This window comes from Triticum urartu, chromosome 5A (genome assembly GCF_056163025.1).
Source record: "Triticum urartu cultivar PI428250 chromosome 5A, HENAU_Tu73, whole genome shotgun sequence".
Classification (NCBI taxonomy): Eukaryota; Viridiplantae; Streptophyta; class Magnoliopsida; order Poales; family Poaceae; genus Triticum; species Triticum urartu.
The window spans coordinates 379477105-379495220 of NC_141877.1; the positions used below are offsets into that span (position 1 = coordinate 379477105).

At 44.9% G+C, this 18116-nt stretch overlaps 1 protein-coding gene and 1 pseudogene across 1 annotated transcript; one reads left to right on the top strand and one right to left on the bottom strand.

Moving 5' to 3' along the window:
• Positions 1-10240: 10240 nt before the first annotated feature.
• On the top strand, positions 10241-11287 carry LOC147971467 (uncharacterized; annotated as a pseudogene).
• A 2831-nt stretch (positions 11288-14118) lies between these two features.
• Positions 14119-17490, bottom strand: LOC147971468 (uncharacterized). The gene is made up of 2 exons (XM_087526119.1): positions 14904-17490; positions 14119-14686 (listed from the first exon to the last, which is right to left on the bottom strand). The coding sequence occupies exons 1-2, from the start codon at positions 17422-17424 to the stop codon at positions 14337-14339; spliced, it is 2871 nt and encodes a 956-aa protein (XP_087382245.1). The 5' UTR covers positions 17425-17490; the 3' UTR covers positions 14119-14336.
• Between the last annotated feature and the right edge of the window lie 626 nt (positions 17491-18116).

An 18116-nucleotide genomic window follows, 5' to 3' on the forward strand; every position in this document is an offset into this window, starting at 1 on the left:
GGAGTACATAGCTGCTTCGGAAGCGGCAAATGAAGGAGTCTGGATGAAGGAGTTCATATCCGATCTAGGTGTCATACCTAGTGCATCGGGTCCAATGAAAATCTTTTGTGACAATACTGGTGCAATTGCCTTGGCAAAGGAATCCAGATTTCACAAAAGAACCAAGCACATCAAGAGACGCTTCAATTCCATCCGGGATCTAGTCCAGGTGGGAGACATAGAGATTTGCAAGATACATACGGATCTGAATGTTGCAGACCCATTGACTAAGCCTCTTCCACGAGCAAAACATGATCAGCACCAAGGCTCCATGGGTGTTAGAATCATTACTGTGTAATCTAGATTATTGACTCTAGTACAGGTGGGAGACTGAAGGAAATATGCCCTAGAGGCAATAATATAGTTATTATTTATTTCCTTACAATCATGATAAATGTTTATTATTCATGCTAGAATTGTATTAACCGGAAACATAATACATGTGTGAATACATAGACAAACTTAGTGTCACTAGTATGCCTCTACTTGACTAGCTCGTTAATCAAAGATGGTCATGTTTCCTAACCATGAACAAAGTGTTGTTATTTGATTAACGGGATCACATCATTAAGAGAATGATCTGATTGACATGACCCATTTCATTAGCTTAGCACCCGATCGTTTAGTATGTTGCTATTGCTTTCTTCATGACATATACATGTTCCTATGACTATGAGATTATGCAACTCCCGTTTGCCGGAGGAACACTTTGGGTGCTACCAAACGTCACAACGTAACTGGGTGATTATAAAGGAGCATTACAGGTGTCTCCAAAGGTAGATGTTGGGTTGGCGTATTTCGAGATTAGGATTTGTCACTCCGATTGTCGGAGAGGTATCTCTGGGCCCTCTCGGTAATGCACATCACATAAGCCTTGCAAGCATTGCAACTAATGAGGTAGTTGCGAGATGATGTATTACGGAACGAGTAAAGAGACTTGCCGGTAACGAGATTGAACTAGGTATTGGAATACCGACGATCGAATCTCGGGCAAGTAACATACCGATGACAAAGGGAACAACGTATGTTGTTATGCGGTCTGACCGATAAAGATCTTCGTAGAATATGTAGGAGCCAATATGGGCATCCAGGTCCCGCTATTGGTTATTGATCGGAGACGTGTCTCGGTCATGTCTACATTGTTCTCGAACCCGTAGGGTCCGCACGCTTAAGGTTACGATGACAGTTATATTATGAGTTTATGCATTTTTGATGTACCGAAGGTTGTTCGGAGTCCCGGATGTGATCAAGGACATGACGAGGAGTCTCGAAATGGTCGAGACATAAAGATTGATATATTGGAAGCCTATGTTTGGATATCGGAAGTGTTCCGGGTGAAATCGGGATTTTACCGGAGTACCGGGAAGGTTACCGGAACCCCCCGGGAGCTAAATGGGCCATGATGGGCCTTAGTGGAAAAGAGAAGAGGCAGCCCTACATGGGCTGTGCGCCTCCCCCTTCCCCTAGTCCTATTAGGACTAGGAGAGGTGGCCGGCCCCCTCTCTCTCTTTTCCCCCTCCGCGAATCCTATTCCAACTAGGATTGGGGGGAATCCTACTCCCAGAGGGAGTAGGACTCTCCTGGCGCACCCCTTGTGGCCGGCCAGCCTCCCCCCTTTGGTCCTTTATATACTGAGGTAGAGGCACCCTAGAACACACAAGTTGATCCACGTGATCTATTCCTTAGCCGTATGCGGTGCCCCCAGCCACCATAATCCTCGATAATACTGTAGCGGAGTTTAGGCGAAGCCCTGCTGTCGTAGTGCATCAAGATCGTCACCACGCCGTCATGCTGACGGAACTCTTCCCTGACACTTTGCTGGATCGGAGTCCGGGGATCGTCATCGAGCTGAACGTGTGCTCGAACTCGGAGGTGCCGTAGTTTCGGTGCTTGATCGGTTGAATCGTGAAGACGTACGACTACTTCCTCTACGTTGCGTCAACGCTTCCGCAGTCGGTCTGCGTGGGTACGTAGACAACACTCTCCCATCTCGTTGATATGCATCACATGATCTTGCGTGTGCGTAGGAATTTTTTTGAAATTACTACGAAACCCAACAGATATCGCCATCTCTTGGTTGTTATGTTGACAATGAAAGTATACCGCTCAAAATGTTATTCACCTCTATTTCAAAACCGAGCTCTGACACCTCTACAAATCCCTGCTTCCCTCTTCGAAGGGCCTATCTATTTACTTTTATGTTGAGTCATCACCCTCTTATTAAAAAGCACCAGTTGGAGAGCACCGCTGTCATTTGCATTCATTATTGTTAGTTTACATTGGGTGTGACTATGATTGGATCTCTTTTACCATGAATTACAATGTCTAGTCAGTCCTTGATCTTTAAAGGTGCTCTGCATTTATGTTTTGCGGTCTCAGAAAGGGCTAGCGAGATACCATCTTGTTATATCATATTATGATTGTTTTGAGAAAGTGTTGTCATCCGAGATTTATTATTATGGCTGGCTAGTTAATTATGCTATTGATATGGGTAATCATGAGACCTGAGAATTATTGCAAATATGGTTAGTTATAATCTTTGCTGAAAACTTGAATGCTAGCTTGACATATTTACAACAACAAGAGCAAACAGAGTTTGTAAAAGTTTTTCTTTATTTCTTTCAGTTTGTCAACTAAATTGCTTGAGGACAAGCAAGGGTTTAAGCTTGGGGGAGTTGATACGTCCACGTCGTATCTACTTTTCCAAACACGGTTGCCCTTGTTTTGGACTCTAACTTGTATGATTTGAATGGAACTAACCCATACTGACATTGTTTTCAGCAGAATTGCCATGATGTTGTTTTATGTGCAGAAAACAAAAGTTCTCGGAATGACCTGAAACTCCATGGAATATCTTACAATAAATAATAAAAAATCCTCACCAAAGATGAAGACCAGGGGGCCCACACCCTTGCCACGAGGGTGGGGGGCGCCCCCCCTAGGGCGCGCCCCTACCTCGTGGGCCCCCTGGAGACCTCCCGACTCCAACTCCAACTCTATATAACTGCTTTCGGGGAGAAAAAATAAGAGAGAAGGAATCATCGCGTTTTACGATACGGAGCTGCTGCCAAGCCCTAAAACCTCTCGGGAGGGCTGATCTGGAGTCCGTTCGGGGCTCCAGAGAGGGGGATTCGTCGCCGTCGTCATCATCAACCATCCTCCATCACCAATTTCATGATGCTCACCGCCGTGCGTGAGTAATTCCATCGTAGGCTTGCTGGACGGTGATGAGTTGGATGAGATTTATCATGTAATCAAGTTAGTTTTGTTAGGGTTTGATCCCTAGTATCCACTATGTTCTGAGATCGATGTTGCTATGACTTTGCTATGCTTAATGCTTGTCACTAGGGCCCGAGTGCCATGATTTCAGATCTGAACCTATTATGTTTTCATCAATATATGAGAGTTCTTGATCCTACCTTGCAAGTCTATAGTCACCTATTATGTGTTATGATCCGTTAACCCCGAAGTGACAATAATCGGGATACTTACCGGTGATGACCGTAGTTTGAGGAGTTCATGTATTCACTATGTGCTAATGCTTTGTTCCGGTTCTCTATTAAAAGGATGCCTTAATATCCCTTAGTTTCCATTAGGACCCCACTGCCACGGGAGGGTAGGACAAAAGATGTCATGCAAGTTCTTTTCCATAAGCACGTATGACTATATTCGGAATACATGACTACATTACATTGACGAATTGGAGTTAGTTCTGTGTCACCCTAGGTTATGACTGTTACATGATGAACCACATCCGGCATAATTATCCATCATTGATCCGATTCCTACGAGCTCTCCATATACTGGTTTACGCTTATTTACTTTCCCATTGCTATTGTTATAATCACTACAAAATACCAAAAACATTACTTTGCTTTCATTACTCTTTTGTTACCGTTACCATCACTATCATATTACTTTGCTACTAAACACTTTGCTGCAGATACTAAGTTTCCAGGTGTGGTTGAATTAACAACTCAGCTGCTAATACTTGAGAATATTCTTTCGCTCCCCTTGTGTCGAATCAATAAATTTGGGTTGAATACTCTACCCTCGAAAGTTGTTGCGATCCCCTATACTTGTGGGTTATCATGCTCCATTTGAACTTGCACACCGCAACCTAACCCCACAAAGAACTCTCATGAAGACCATGGGTTAGTACACAAAGCGTAATTGACAATGCTTACCATACCATGGGATCACTTGATCCCTCTCGGTACATCTTCTACGCTTTGTGGGTTGATCAACTTGATTCACTCTTTGACTTAGTCTTGATCAACCTCTCACAAGACCAATCTTTAGGTAATTCCTTGAATAGCACCTTGGTCGACACAAACTCTTCTTGAAACCAACACATGTACCCAAGAAAAGCCTATGGACAAAACCTTCAAATATAACTCAAGGCAACCATTCGTCCATAGAGATTGTCATCAATTACCAAAACCAAACATGGGGGCACCGTATGTTCTTTCAACAAGGGACACGATGTTGTACCCAGGTTCGGGCCCTCTTGATGGAGGTAATACCCTACGTCCTGCTTGATTGACTTTGATGAGTATAGGGGTTACAAGAGTTGATCTACCACGAGATCATAATGGCTAAACCCTAATTGTCTAGCCTATATTATTACTATTGCCTCTACGGACTAAACCCTCCGATTTATATAGATATCGGAGGGGGCTAGGGTTGTACAGAGTCGGTTTACAAAGAAAGGAATATTCACATCTGCATGCTAATCTTGCCTTCCACGCCAAGGAGAGTCCCATCCGGACATGGGAGGAAGTCTTCTGTCTTGTATCTTCATGGCCCATTAGTCCAGCCCACGTCACATAGCCCGGACGCCCGAGGACCCCTTAATCCAGGACTCCCTTAGTAGCCCCCTTATGCGATGAGTGTATTCAAATTCCCAAAGAGAATTTTCAAGGGAATCACTAACGCCATTTTGTATTATTGGTGGGGTGACGAGAAAAACCAACGTAAAATGCACTGGTTCCCATGATGTAAGATGTGTGTCCCAAAGGAGAGAGGTGGTATATATGTGTTTCTGTGATGTGAGTAGATTTGACCTGGCAATGCTTGCAAAACAATGTTGGAGGCTAATTAAGAATTATGAGTCATTATGTGCCAGGGTTCTCCGGTCAAAATATTATGCTCTAGAGATATACTTATTTCTTAGCCGAAAAAAGGATCATCTTATGTTTGGGAGAGTATTTGGGCAGGAATTCAAACTTTTGAAAAAGGTTGTATTTGGAGGGTTGTCAATGCCATGAAAATCAATATTTGGACTGATTGTTGGATTCCAAACAGTTCTTTAAGAAAAATTATCACAGTCCGGGATAACGGAGTTCTAACTAAAGTAAATGAACTTATTGATCATGTTACAAGTGAATGGGATGAGACCATGATATGTTGGAATGTTTGGCACATTGACGACGAGCGCATACTGTAGATTCCAATTCACCAGTACAAAATCGAGGATTATGTGTCTTGGCACTTAACTAAGTTAGGTGTCTTTAGTATACGCTCGTCGTGTTATAGACATTGGGAGGACTGCTATGTGAGTCAGAGCCCAAACTCTTTTGGGTAGGTGGATCATCACCTCACGCGGGTTGGAAAAGATTGTGGAGTTTGAAGATGTTGGCTCAAGTAAAGATATTCGTCTGGAGTCCACCTAGCAAACCATCACATATTACCAACGGGACAGTGCCCTATATGCAAGGTCCACGTGGAGGTACAACATCCATAACTATGCCCATCCATTCAAGACGTGGCTTTAAAATTTGTATGTGCAGCTGGGAAGCCACTGTCTGCCCCAAGATTAAATTCCTAGAAGAAGCCCTTACTTGAACAATTAGTATTAAATGTGGATGCTTCTCTCTCCGATGATGAGTCGATGATCATGTGGGTTCATGTGGAGTCATCATACGGGACCATACAGGTATGTTCATCAGTGCTTCTACTGCAAAACTCAAGCACGTTGTGGATATTGTCTCGGCAGAAGCAACAATTCTAATTGAAGGGTTGAAGCTTGCCCATAGCATTGAGAGTAATTCCCTCCTCGTGCGGATGGGTATTTTGGTTGACGTGGAATCTTCAAATCTGAACATTAGATATTCTATGGTGGCTGCTCCTATCCTCAAGAATGTCAAAGGTTAAAGGAGGAGTTTGGGAAGGTTCTTTTTGAACATTGTACTAGAGAGTCTAATATGGTTGCCCATGTGCTATCTCAACAGGGGTGTGTCGATCCTCTGCCTTTGTGGTTGGACTTACCCCCTGGTTTTATCTCTAGTCTTTTAGCGGATGATGTAAGTGTTATCTGATTTTAATAAAGCTAGATGAAGGCCTTCCCGTAAAAAAAGTTATAATGCATTGGGAGTGCCCTAAGTACACTAGTCAGAGTAAGTGTGTTCTTTACTATACGCTACCTCTGTCAAATTCACTACTCGCATTGCTTGTTTCATAGTTATTTTATTGATTTGTAATAAATACTAGAAATGTGTTAGAACTCGTATATTACCATTTTAAATGTAAGAAAGTCAACAATAATAATTGTACTCTTAGAATAAGAAAATACACAATATTAATTTTAGGAAACAATACTTCTTGTAAGAAAATTAAGAATTATATGAACTAGTCATTGGGAATTTATTTATATGTGGATATATTTTTTGCCTACACGCACTTTTCCAGATACACATTGAACTTTTCTATTTCATAAGTATGAACATCCTTTAGGGTCTCTTTTATTCTCTTTTGTGAAAATGATCCAGATCTATTATCATAGTTCAGCGGATGTACAAAGCATCTCCAACATAATAAAAATAACATCGAGATTCGAAGACCCCAAAACACATCAATAGGAACAATGTAGGAATATGATAGGATTACATGTGCAAAACATCAGATTGTGGAAATATAGGAATTTTACATAATTGAGTGCTTCATTCGCAGGAATAGAAAATACATACAATCCTAAAAAATTGTCAAACTAGGATTAAAACATATGAAAATGCAGTATTGTAATACTATAGCTAGGGCATTTGCCTTGCTATTTTGTGCATAGGAATGTAAAAAAAAAATTGGTGGATTGTAAAACTCAATTGTTTTCCATACAAAGATCAAACCAAAGGAAAAAATTCTACATTTTTCCTATCGTCCATTCATTTGAATCAGTATCTTAATACATGGCTTTTTGTATAAAATGGACATCTTTAAATACATATGGCACATTTTATTTCATATACATGAACATTTAATAATGATGCATGAATATGTACTCCCTCCGTCCTATAATATAAGACGTTATTACATCCAATATACTCGCATATTAGATGTAATGACGTCTTATATTATAGGGACAGAGGGAGTATTTCTTATACCTAATTTTTCAAAATACATGATGAATTTTTTATTTATTATACACAAGCATTTGTTTGCGTACTAGAACACACTTTTCCTTTCCCATGATATTCATAAACCGAAAAAAATATTTATAAAAAATCCGTGAATATTTTTTGGAAATATAGAAAATATTTCCGCTTTTCTTAACCACTAATTTTGTCTTTTAAAAAACAAATTATCACACTATTTTCTTTAAACGTGGTATAAAACATAACAAAATGAAAATCTAGATGGGCCACCCCACGGTGATTGGGTGTTTTCCGCTCCTTTATTTTGGGGGTGTGCTACGCGTCCACCAACTGATATTTTTAAAAGATCAGCCAGCTCATGAGCCGTCGGATTGCCGCATCAAGCGAGCCGAGCGTGCCTCTATAACCGCAACACATGTCTTGTTGCAGAATTATTTCTGCAACATGGGTCTTGTTGCGGAATTTTCTTGAAATGGCTGTTTTGTCGTGAAAAAAATAGAACTAGGGTTTTATTGCAATTTTTTCTGCAACTGAGGTTTTGTTGCAAAAAAACTCCGCAACAGAGGTTTTGTTGCAAAACTAGACCCGTCATAGACCATTACAACACTGCATATGTTTCTAAAACATAGTCTTTGTTTCGAAAGCGCGTTCGATAAAGAATGGCATACAAGCCATCAATTGGACGTGTGTCATGCAGCGGAGGTGGCAGACACGACTACTACGATCCGCCGGATGACGATAAGCTTTTCCCTTTATTTTGCGTGTTGAACTAAGGACACAACATGACGTTGAATCCTATTAGGCTTCTGTTGCGCCGGTTAACACCAAATTCTACTTGGGGCCTTCTGGCGCCAGTTAACGTGCATATCGTTAACTGACGCTGAAGGCGTTACTTACTGGGCCGGCACATCTAAGGGGTGCAATGGCAGAGAGCTCTTCCAAGTTTTGGGAAACTTCCCAACCGTTTTTTTTTCTGAACCAGCTTTGCTTTTTCTTTTTAGTTTTCCTTTTCTTCTCCTTTCCTTTTCCAAAATGCACAATTTTTTCAAAATTTATGAACTTTTTTAAATTCGTGAACTTTTTCTGAAACCGATGAACTTTGTAAATTTTTGCGAACTTTTTAAACTTTTGATGATTTTTTAAAACAGACATTTTTAAAAATCATTTTTTTGATTTTGTGAACCTTTTTTTTCAAATTCGTTAACCTTTTTTCAACATGTGGTCTTTTTTGAATTTGTGATTGATTTTTTAATTCCTAGACATTGTGGGCGGTGGGTTCACCAAGTGGTGTTCAAGGCGTTCACGAGGAAGACTCCAACGGGAACCCTATTCGGCTATAGGCGCCACTGGCGACGGCCGCTCGCACAGAATTGGTAGGCAGACCGTGACCTATAAGCTCATAGCTCACATGCTCTCTCATCCCCACTCGACCGCTAACTTCGCTCGCATGGCTTTCTTCCCTCGCTGGTCTAAGAGTTTGTTTTTTTTATGTTTTTTTTTCATATAGTCAAAATTCTACCTGCAGATTGAAAATATTCACGTACTTAAAATAGTCCATCAATTTGAAAAACAAATCAATATTTAACAATTCATGAATTTTAAAAATATGCCACGAATTTGAAAACAACAAGAATTCAATTTTTTTCAGAATTTGAAATATGTTCAGGAACTTCAATTGGTTGACATTTGAATAATGTTCTTGAATTTAAAAAACATTCGGGAGTTTCGAAATTGTTCATGAATTTGAAACAATCTTCATAGATTTGCAAAAGTATTCGTGAATTTGAAGTCCCAAATTTGAAAAAATGTTCACGAATTTCATCAGATGTTCACAGAAAAGAAAAAGGAAAAATAATAAAAATAAAAATTAAGCGAAAAGTAGCGAAAAAATAGAAAAAAAATCCACTGGAATCTTCCTATAGCTACTTAGAAAAAAATCATTATTTTTTGTTCTACGTGAAAGCTCTTTTTTTGTAGTATTTACTAGAAATTTTTTCCTCTCTTTCTTTTCTTAGTCCATTTTTTTTGTTAATGCTTGGAACACTAATTATTTTGCAATGGCAATTTGAATGATATTAATTTCTATTTATATTTCTCACTTTTTAATGCCCCGGGCTTTGCAACATTTCAAAATCAGGGAATTACGATAGGAATATGTGCTACTCGAGAACAATTAACAGATTTAGTCCCTCTTTTCTATTAAATCGGTCATAATACATACTCCTATATGTCACAAAAATAGTACACCATAAGTAGGAGCTAATGAATAGGCCCACAATTCTACATAAAGACATCATGACCCCCTATGGAAAAAAAAGAAATCTTAAGATGAAAGTATAGATATAATATTCTTAGCTTGATAACTGGAAGTCCTTGCCGACAAGAATCCTATAGTTAATCTATAAAAAGAATACATGCCAAGAAAAATTACCCCTTTTTCAAGAACCTTTGAGAAGGTCTACCTATACGTGTTCGAATCATCAATTCATATTAGATATACTAAATCGAGGAGTGATTCGAATGAAATTGAGAAAAATAAGCTAAGTAACTTTGATATTGATTTTGTTTATTCTGAAATCGCCTTCACCAATTTTTTGTTTTTCCTATGAGATATTGATTTTCTATTCAAAAAATATTCGTTGATTCAATTAAAATAACTATAAAAAAACTCGCTACCCGGAATTCCAAAACCATAACTGCTATATGGGCTGGCCCATTACAGAACGTAGGCTAGAGAGGTGGAGTTACGTACCAAAACGCGTATTCAGCGCTATAAGCGCTGAATTGGAAATTCCGGGCTCAACAAATATCCTTCCTTGAAACTAGAGAAAGAAAGCCATGGCCCGTTCAGAAAGGAAAGCCTGCGCCCGTGACTGGGGTTGCCGGTGGCAATGGGGGTTCGCAGCCGCCGCCGTCGCAAGAATGGTCGGAGGGACGCGTCGCCGGCGGCCACGCACCGCCTTCCCGACGAGCTGATCGAGTTAGTATTCCTGCGCCTCCCTTCCTCTCTCCAACTCGTCCGTGCCGCTTGCACCTGCAAGCAGTGGCGCCGCGTCGTCGGCGACGGCGGCTTCCTCCGCCGATTCTGTTCTCTCCACCCGCACGCCCCCGTCGTCGGACACTACCGCGTCGAAGATCGCACGTATGCGTTTCCGCGTCCACCTGGCTGCAACCCCGTCTTCTTCCCCTCGTCGCCCTCGCCACCGGCGGACGCCTTAGACGCGCGGCACTTCTCGCTCGATTTCCTCACGGACGGCGCTGGTGCAGACTGGGAGCTCGCCGACAGTCGGAACTTCCATTGTTGACCAGCATCCACTACGCAGGGCACGCATCAGACTGGATCTACTGGATGGTGACCGCAGACCACAGTTTTCTTGTACTCGACAAGGACACCGCAGAGTTCTCCATTTCCTGTTTCCCGGACGACATGTGCACTGTGCCAGACGAGGCCACCAGGATCCGGGTCGTCGGCGGCGAGGACGGTGCTGCGGTGCACATCGCCGTCCTGACCAAATACTTCCTGGAGGTCTCGTGCAAGCGGAAGACAGCGGCAAATGGGTGTCGAAGACAAGGTTCTCATTGTCGCAGGCGATTCGTGAGCTGTTTGGGGACAAGATCAAGAAACCTCACATCACCGTCACTTGCTGAGTATAAAGTGTAATATCATAGGCATAGTGTCGGTTTATAGGACTCTACTGTCGTGGTCTATAGGACTCTACTGTCGCCGATTTGTCGTTTTTTTCCATTCATTTTGTCAGACTTTCCGTGTTGGGCTGTGTGCATCCTAGTTATGCAGAGGCCGGGTGTTACTCATAATGTTTTGTATCCGCTTGATGCTACATTTCGAGATAATAAAAGCGCCCTTTATCGGAAAAAAATAGTTCACTCTGCTATTAGTTCAGATTTCAGAGAACCTTGCATGGCAATATAGAGTGTAACATAATGAGCTTATTGGATGATTTACCACCGATTGTTGTAGGAATTACCAGTAAGCATCATTTACTAGTATTTCAGATCACTTGGTGACTTGAATTGGTAAAACATTATCTGAACTGTTAGGAGGTGAGCATTTACCAAAGAATAGGACTTGGGGGGTGGCGTGCGCCCCACTGCCTTAGGGAATGAACTCCCCAGCCCCTTTTTACTCTGTTTCTTCTCCTCCCATCACTTCACCGTGATCGAACCAGTTCTCTGAACTCAAGTGGTGCTGATATTACCCTTCCGATCACCATTGAGCTTCTAGGGATGTCGCCGTTTGATCACCTTTGCCCCTTCCCCTTCCTGCTCCACCGGGTCAGAGTTCCGTTCGCTCCAAAAGAGTTAAGACCAGAGAGAGAACACCTGCATTAGAAATTTTTTATCCTGTATTTCCAAAGCACTCAACTTCTCAAGCTTCTTATTGGTCATGTAAACCAGACATGATAATATGATCACATGAAACAAGCTGTTTTGTCTTGGGTTCTCCAGTGGTGTTGATCCCTTGGTTCCTTCGTATTTCCAAGACTCTTCTGCTTTCAGCAACAAAGCAGGCTAAAATGCATTGTCTCCCGCTTCATTTGTTGGATCATCTTTTCTTTAAGCGCAGTCTTGCAAAATTAGTTTGGCAAGTGGTTGTGTGTGCCTTTTTTTTTGCGGGAGGTTGTGTGTGCCTTTGATCTGGCTAGACCTCATGAAGGGGTTTCTGATATGCTGGGAACTTGGCTCTATTCTTTCGCTAGAAACCAGAGGCATCTGGTTCTTAGGGGAGGTGTGACAATTTGGTTGTGTGCATCCTGTGATGCAGAGGCTGAGGCTGGGGTAACCCCTTTCCGAAAGAAAAAAAATCTGGAACACAAGAGACAGTGCATGTTTTGATTAAGAATTCCTGATGATCCTGCAGCTGTTATTTTTAGCCGGTGTCACTTAAAACTTGGAGCATGTTGCAGAAAAAACAAGACAAAGAGAAAACTGAAGAGGGAGCTCTGAAGATCAAGATGGTGCTGGAATCCTATATGGCTAAGAGGATCTGCTGTTGATGGGCTCTGTTTATGCTTGATCTCTGTTCTATGTGTGCTCTGGCATGAGCTTCCCAGGCTTGCTTGTTGTGATCTCAAGCCATATTTACATGAGTGTTTTGCCTGTGGGTTTGTGAGCTCGAAACTAGTCTCTTTTTTTTTTTTGCGGGATCAAAACTAGTCTGTTTGCTCTTGGGCCCGATCTGGCCGTGGTCTTGCTGCCCGCGTGCAGTTGATGTTTTGCCTGATGTGTTTCAGGCTTGCTTTATCTCTGTTTCTACTTCATGCAATAACTTTGTGGCGGGTTTCTTTAATGGAAATCGACGAGGTGGCTCGTTGTTTTTTAAAAAACTGCATGTTGTTTACAAGTCTTTCTGAGTTCCGCTGTTTGTAGTCTTTGTCCACAAAGCAGAGACGCACCATTTGGCCTGAGTGTAGGCATGCACCATTTGGAGTGGTCCATGCGTGTGAAAACATGCACAAAGCCGGAAAAGGCATTGCCTCTCGATCATATGCTCATAGTATTTGTTTTTTCATTTTGTGTTTTGTTGCTTTTCACCATCATTGTTCAGCGATGGCTGCGCAGGCCCTCTCATCTCATTGGCCGCCGAGGAGACCAAAATGTGCAGGAGCAGCAGCAGCAGCAGCTCCACGAACCCTAGTGGTGCAGTCGTCTACTAGTGGATGCACCTTTTTTTTTTGAAGAGGAGATTCGTGGAGCCCAGGGGCATGAAGTTCTAAAGATTCATCATGGTGTCATCATCTCAATGGGCATCCATGCATTTCCTAGTAACATTCAGGGTGCATGTTTCTCGTTCCTGAACTTTACTCCATCTGTATGAAGAAAACATAACAGCTCCGTCTGCATACACATTCAGGGTGCAAGATGGCTCTGGATCAGAAAGGGCAAGGAAGCACATCCATGCATGGTCGGTGCAAAAACCAGAGAAAGCAAAAGAAAACAGAAAGGGCTAAACACTGATTAAACACACGCCATGGCAGTGGCACCATGTCAACTCATCCAATGACAGGTTGCAAAATTAGATCTAGGTACACCGGTCCTAGCAAGGACATGTGTGCCACTGGGAAGCTAAGACAGTTATGTGTTCTACTGAACATAGGCTTCAGAACTGCATCCCAATAAATTTCTTTGTCCCTATAAGTTTGTGTACAGTTTACTTGTCCTGGCGACCAATGATTTAGGAGCTGCAAAGGCAGGTGAAACTTCTGATCCGTAGTCAAGGGGAGGCCAAGGAGTACATAAAGGCAATGCCATCTCCAGCTTATGCTATGTTGTTACTACAGCAGCCATGGGTACTGGAGACTGTATCAGAGTTTGCTTTACCAGCACAATCAAAAGGAAAACCGACCAAAAAGAAGAAACGAGAACAACAGTCAACAGGGACACCGAAATGCAATCACTACCGCTAAAGCACCAAGCACTAGTGCTGGTAACAGAGCTATCAAAGCATGCTTTAGATGGGACTTCTAGACTTGTACTCCTGTTATGGTTCATGAGTGCTTCATTCAGCCCACTGAGCATGGCAGCATCTCCATAAGCTGTTCCAAAGCATCTTCACGATGAAAAAGGCTGTGTGAAAAAGAAACAAAGTGCACTTTCAGTGCTGGAAATGGAGGCAACAAAAGTTACAGCCAGTCACCACAAAAGCATCAAGCATTCTTTGCAACAACATCGGATCTCTGTCACAGATTGGTTGACAGCAACTGCACATTTCATTCATTCATTCAGAGCAAAAGGTTAGCTTCCAAGCTTTTGAGTTTACCAAAGTGCAGTTCTAAATGTTCAGAACAAACTACTACTAGCTGCTATCAGCAGTGCACTTCTTAAGGTCTGATATGACTCCTAGTTAACGGTAATAAGTACATGATCCAAGAAGTGCACAAAATTAGCATTATTCCTATCCATGGTTCTTCAGAGAGAAGGGGCCACCTCCTCCTTCGCCTTGGGCTTGTTCTGTCCCCCAACCTCTTGCAGCATCTTCACCACAGCCCTCATCGGTGGACGTTTGGTCGGGACGGTGTTGACGCACAGCAGGCCGATGTTCAGAACCTTGCACATCTCATCATGGGACTGGCCAACAAGCCTGTGATCAAGAACAGACTCCGCACCATGCTGATCGACATTGTCGCAAACCCAGACCACCAGGTGCTTCTCGCCGATCTCTGGCGCCATGGGCCTCTTGCCGGTGACGAGCTCCAGAATGACCACGCCAAAGCTGTACACGTCGCTCTTCTCGGTTACATGGAGGGTGTAGGCATACTCTGCAATGCACAAAGGAACAAAATCACACACACGGTCCTTTCTTAAAATATGGAGTACAAGGTTTTAGCAGTGCCACCAGTGCACAAGAACAAAGTTACAAAATAATTATGCAGAAAATGTCATGTAAATGTTGCTTTCAACAAGGGAAAAACTGCATGTAACATTTTTTATGACGTTTTAAACATGCTAGAAGCAAATCAGGCATCAAGAACTCACCAGGAGCAATGTAACCACAGGAGCCAGCGATGACTGACATGGTGGCCGGCCCATTCTCAATAGTCTTTGCAACACCAAAGTCCGCAACCTTTGCGCCGAACTCCGCATCGAGCAAAATGTTGTTCGACTTCACGTCCCGGTGGACGATCGAGGGCACGCAGTCATGGTGCAAGTAGGAGAGGCCCTCGGCGGCATGGACCGCGATCTTATACCTCGTTGGCCAATCCAGGATGCCGGCTTTGGCACTGTGGAGGAAGTCCCCCAGGCTGCCATTCGGCATGTACTCGTAGACAAGCAGCCGGCAGGTGCCGTTGGTCACGCAGCAGAAGAGCTTGACGATGTTCTTGTGCCTGACATTGCTCAGTGTGGCCACCTCAGCCTCAAAACTATCGTTCCTCTTCTTCTTGCTTTCGACGTCGCTGTCCCAGAGCTTCTTGACAGCCATGGCCTCACTGCTAGGCCCAACAACCACCTTGTACACCTTCCCTGCCGCACCCTTGCCGATCACGTTGTTCTCGTCGAGGCTGTTCACTATGTCCATCTCACTGAACTCCACCTTGTGGAAGGATGTGAGGTCCCAACTTGACTCGACAGCACTGATTTCAGCGGCACGCTTCTTGTAGCTTCTGTACTTGTAAGTGAACCATGCTAAACCCATGAGCAGGACGATGGCAGATGCCGCGAGGATGGAGACGATCAGGTGGACTCTGGCGGCTGGGATGGCACCGTGGTCGTCGTTGCCTGCGCATACCCCATGGCACAGGCCGGGGTTACCCAAGAAGCTCTGCTGGTACGTGGCACTGAAGAAGAGAGGCAGAGGTCCACTGAGCTTGTTATACGACAGGTTGAAAGCAGAGAGCACGAGATTCTGCAGTTGCACGGGCACCTCGCCGGAGAGCTCGTTCTCCGACAAGTCCAGCGAGTTCATCCGGTGGATTTCCCCGAGCTCTGGAGGGATCGTCCCGGCGAGGTGGTTGTGCGAAAGGTTCAGCACTGTCAGCTGCTTCAGCTGTCCAATCTTCCGTGGGATCTCCCCGGAGAGGGAATTGTTGCTCAGGTCGAGCTGGGATAGCTCAGAAAGCTCGACGAGCGACGGCGGCACCGGACCGGAGAAGTTGTTGTCTGATGCAAGAAGCCTTCGCAGCAAGGACAAATTCCCCAGCTCGGCTGGCAGAACGCCGGTGAATCGGTTGCCCTGTATGAGCAGGTCGAACAGGTTCTTGGCACCGCCAATGGCAGGATCGACCGTGCCGGACAGAGCATTTGAACGAAGCTCGAGCATCTGGACAAGAGGAAGCGCCCAGAATTCCGGCGGCACGGACCCGGAGAGGCGGTTGTTCTGCAGCCGGACCCTCGTCAGTGTCCGGCATTGCCCGAACTCCGCCGGAATGGCGCCCTCGAACTGGTTGTCCAGCAGCATGAGCTGCGCCAGCTTCCCTGAAGCGCACAGCGTCGCCGGGATTGGTCCCGACATACGGTTGTCCGACATGTCCAGGAACCCGAGGGGGCAATGCTTCCCGAACTCCGGCGGGAACGGCCCCTCGATCTGGTTGCCGAACATCCTTAGATCGGCAAGACGCGTCGCCGCCCCCAGCGACGCCGGCAAGCGCCCGGTCAGGTTGTTCTGGTAAATGTGCACGCTCTCCAGGCTTGGCGCGGCGAAAATGTCCTCCGGTATCTCGCCGGTTAGCCGGTTCATGGAGATGTCCAAGAACCGGAGCTTCTGGAGACCCCCCAGCCCCACCGGTATCCTCCCGGAGAGCTGGTTCTTGTAGAGCTCCATCTGGACCAGAGAACTCAAATTCCCAATGCTCCTGGGTATCTCGCCGGAGAGGGCGTTCATGGAGAGGTCCAGATTGACGAGATTCCCGAGGTTTCCGATGGAAGGAGGGATTTTACCGCTCAGGGAGCAGTTGGCGAGAAACAGCTCCCGGAGGTCGGCGAGGTCGCCGAGCTTCTCCGGCAACGGCGACGGCGTGAACGCGTTGTAGGCGAGCAGGAGCTCCTGGAGGGTGCTGATTTTGGCCAGGAACCAGGGGAACTCGCCGGAGATGGAGTTCTGGACCAGGTTGAGCACGACGAGCGACCGGAAGCCGCCGCCGTAAGCCGGCGGGACCTCGCCGGAGAAGCCGTTCCCGGCGAGGGTGAGGTTCAAGAGTGCAGGGAGGGCGGTGAGGCAGGCGGGCAGAGGGCCCACTAGGTCGTTCTGGGAGAGGTCGAGGTGCTGCAGGGACCTCAACGAGCAAACCGAGGCCGGGAAGCCGCCGGCGAGGGAGAGCTTGACGAGGTAGAGCCCGGCCACGGCGGTGGATTTTCCGGCGCACAACACGTGCGGCCACGCGCAGAGGGAATGGCTGGACCCGGCATCCCAGACGGAGAGGGCGCCGGCGGGGTCAGAGAGCACAGCCTTGGCGGCGAGGAGGTAACTGGCGTCGTCGGAGGCGGCAATCGGGAGTGGGAGTAGAACTAGGAGGCCGACGAGAGGACGGAGGAGGAGAAGGAGGCGGTGGAGCGCAGCCATGGTTGTGGGCTTGGTGGGTGGAGAGAGTGGGGAGTGTGGGCAGAGGGGTTTTAAGGAGGGAGTTACAGGATTGGAAGGCTCCCTGGTTTTGTCAGCGCATTGTAGTAGTGAGATCATTGGGGAAGGAGAGTGGATCTTGGCTAAGGGTACCAAATGAGGTACCCGGCATGACCCGAGCCTCTGACTCCTATTGACGAGTCATGCACACTTTGACACGTGTTTCTCAAATTGAGTAACGCGTGTCGGAGAGGGTTCATGCCATTGGTTGGCTTGAACTCCTTGTGAGCCAACGTATTTTGTTGTGTTCGAGTGGAATTGAGTAACATATATCAGAGGCAGTCTTAAATGCCTATGTTTCAAGGAAATGGGGAGCAAAAAAGGTTGTGCCATTGGTTGGCTTCAACTCTTTGTGAGTAATTGTGTTTTATTGTGTTCAGATGATGCCAAATGCGCACACCGTTGGCTTGCCGTTATAAAGATGATATGTGTTGGCCATATGCTTCGACTTTGAATATCTTCTTTAAAGAACCAAGGAAGTTATCGACAAACTGGTTGACAAAAGTTGAGTTGAATGGACATGTCAAAATGACAATGGTTAATATATCCATCTAGATATTTCTTAAATAGATATTCTACGCTACAAGGGCAAGGGTCATCATATAGCGACTATATTATCACACAATATTTCAAAA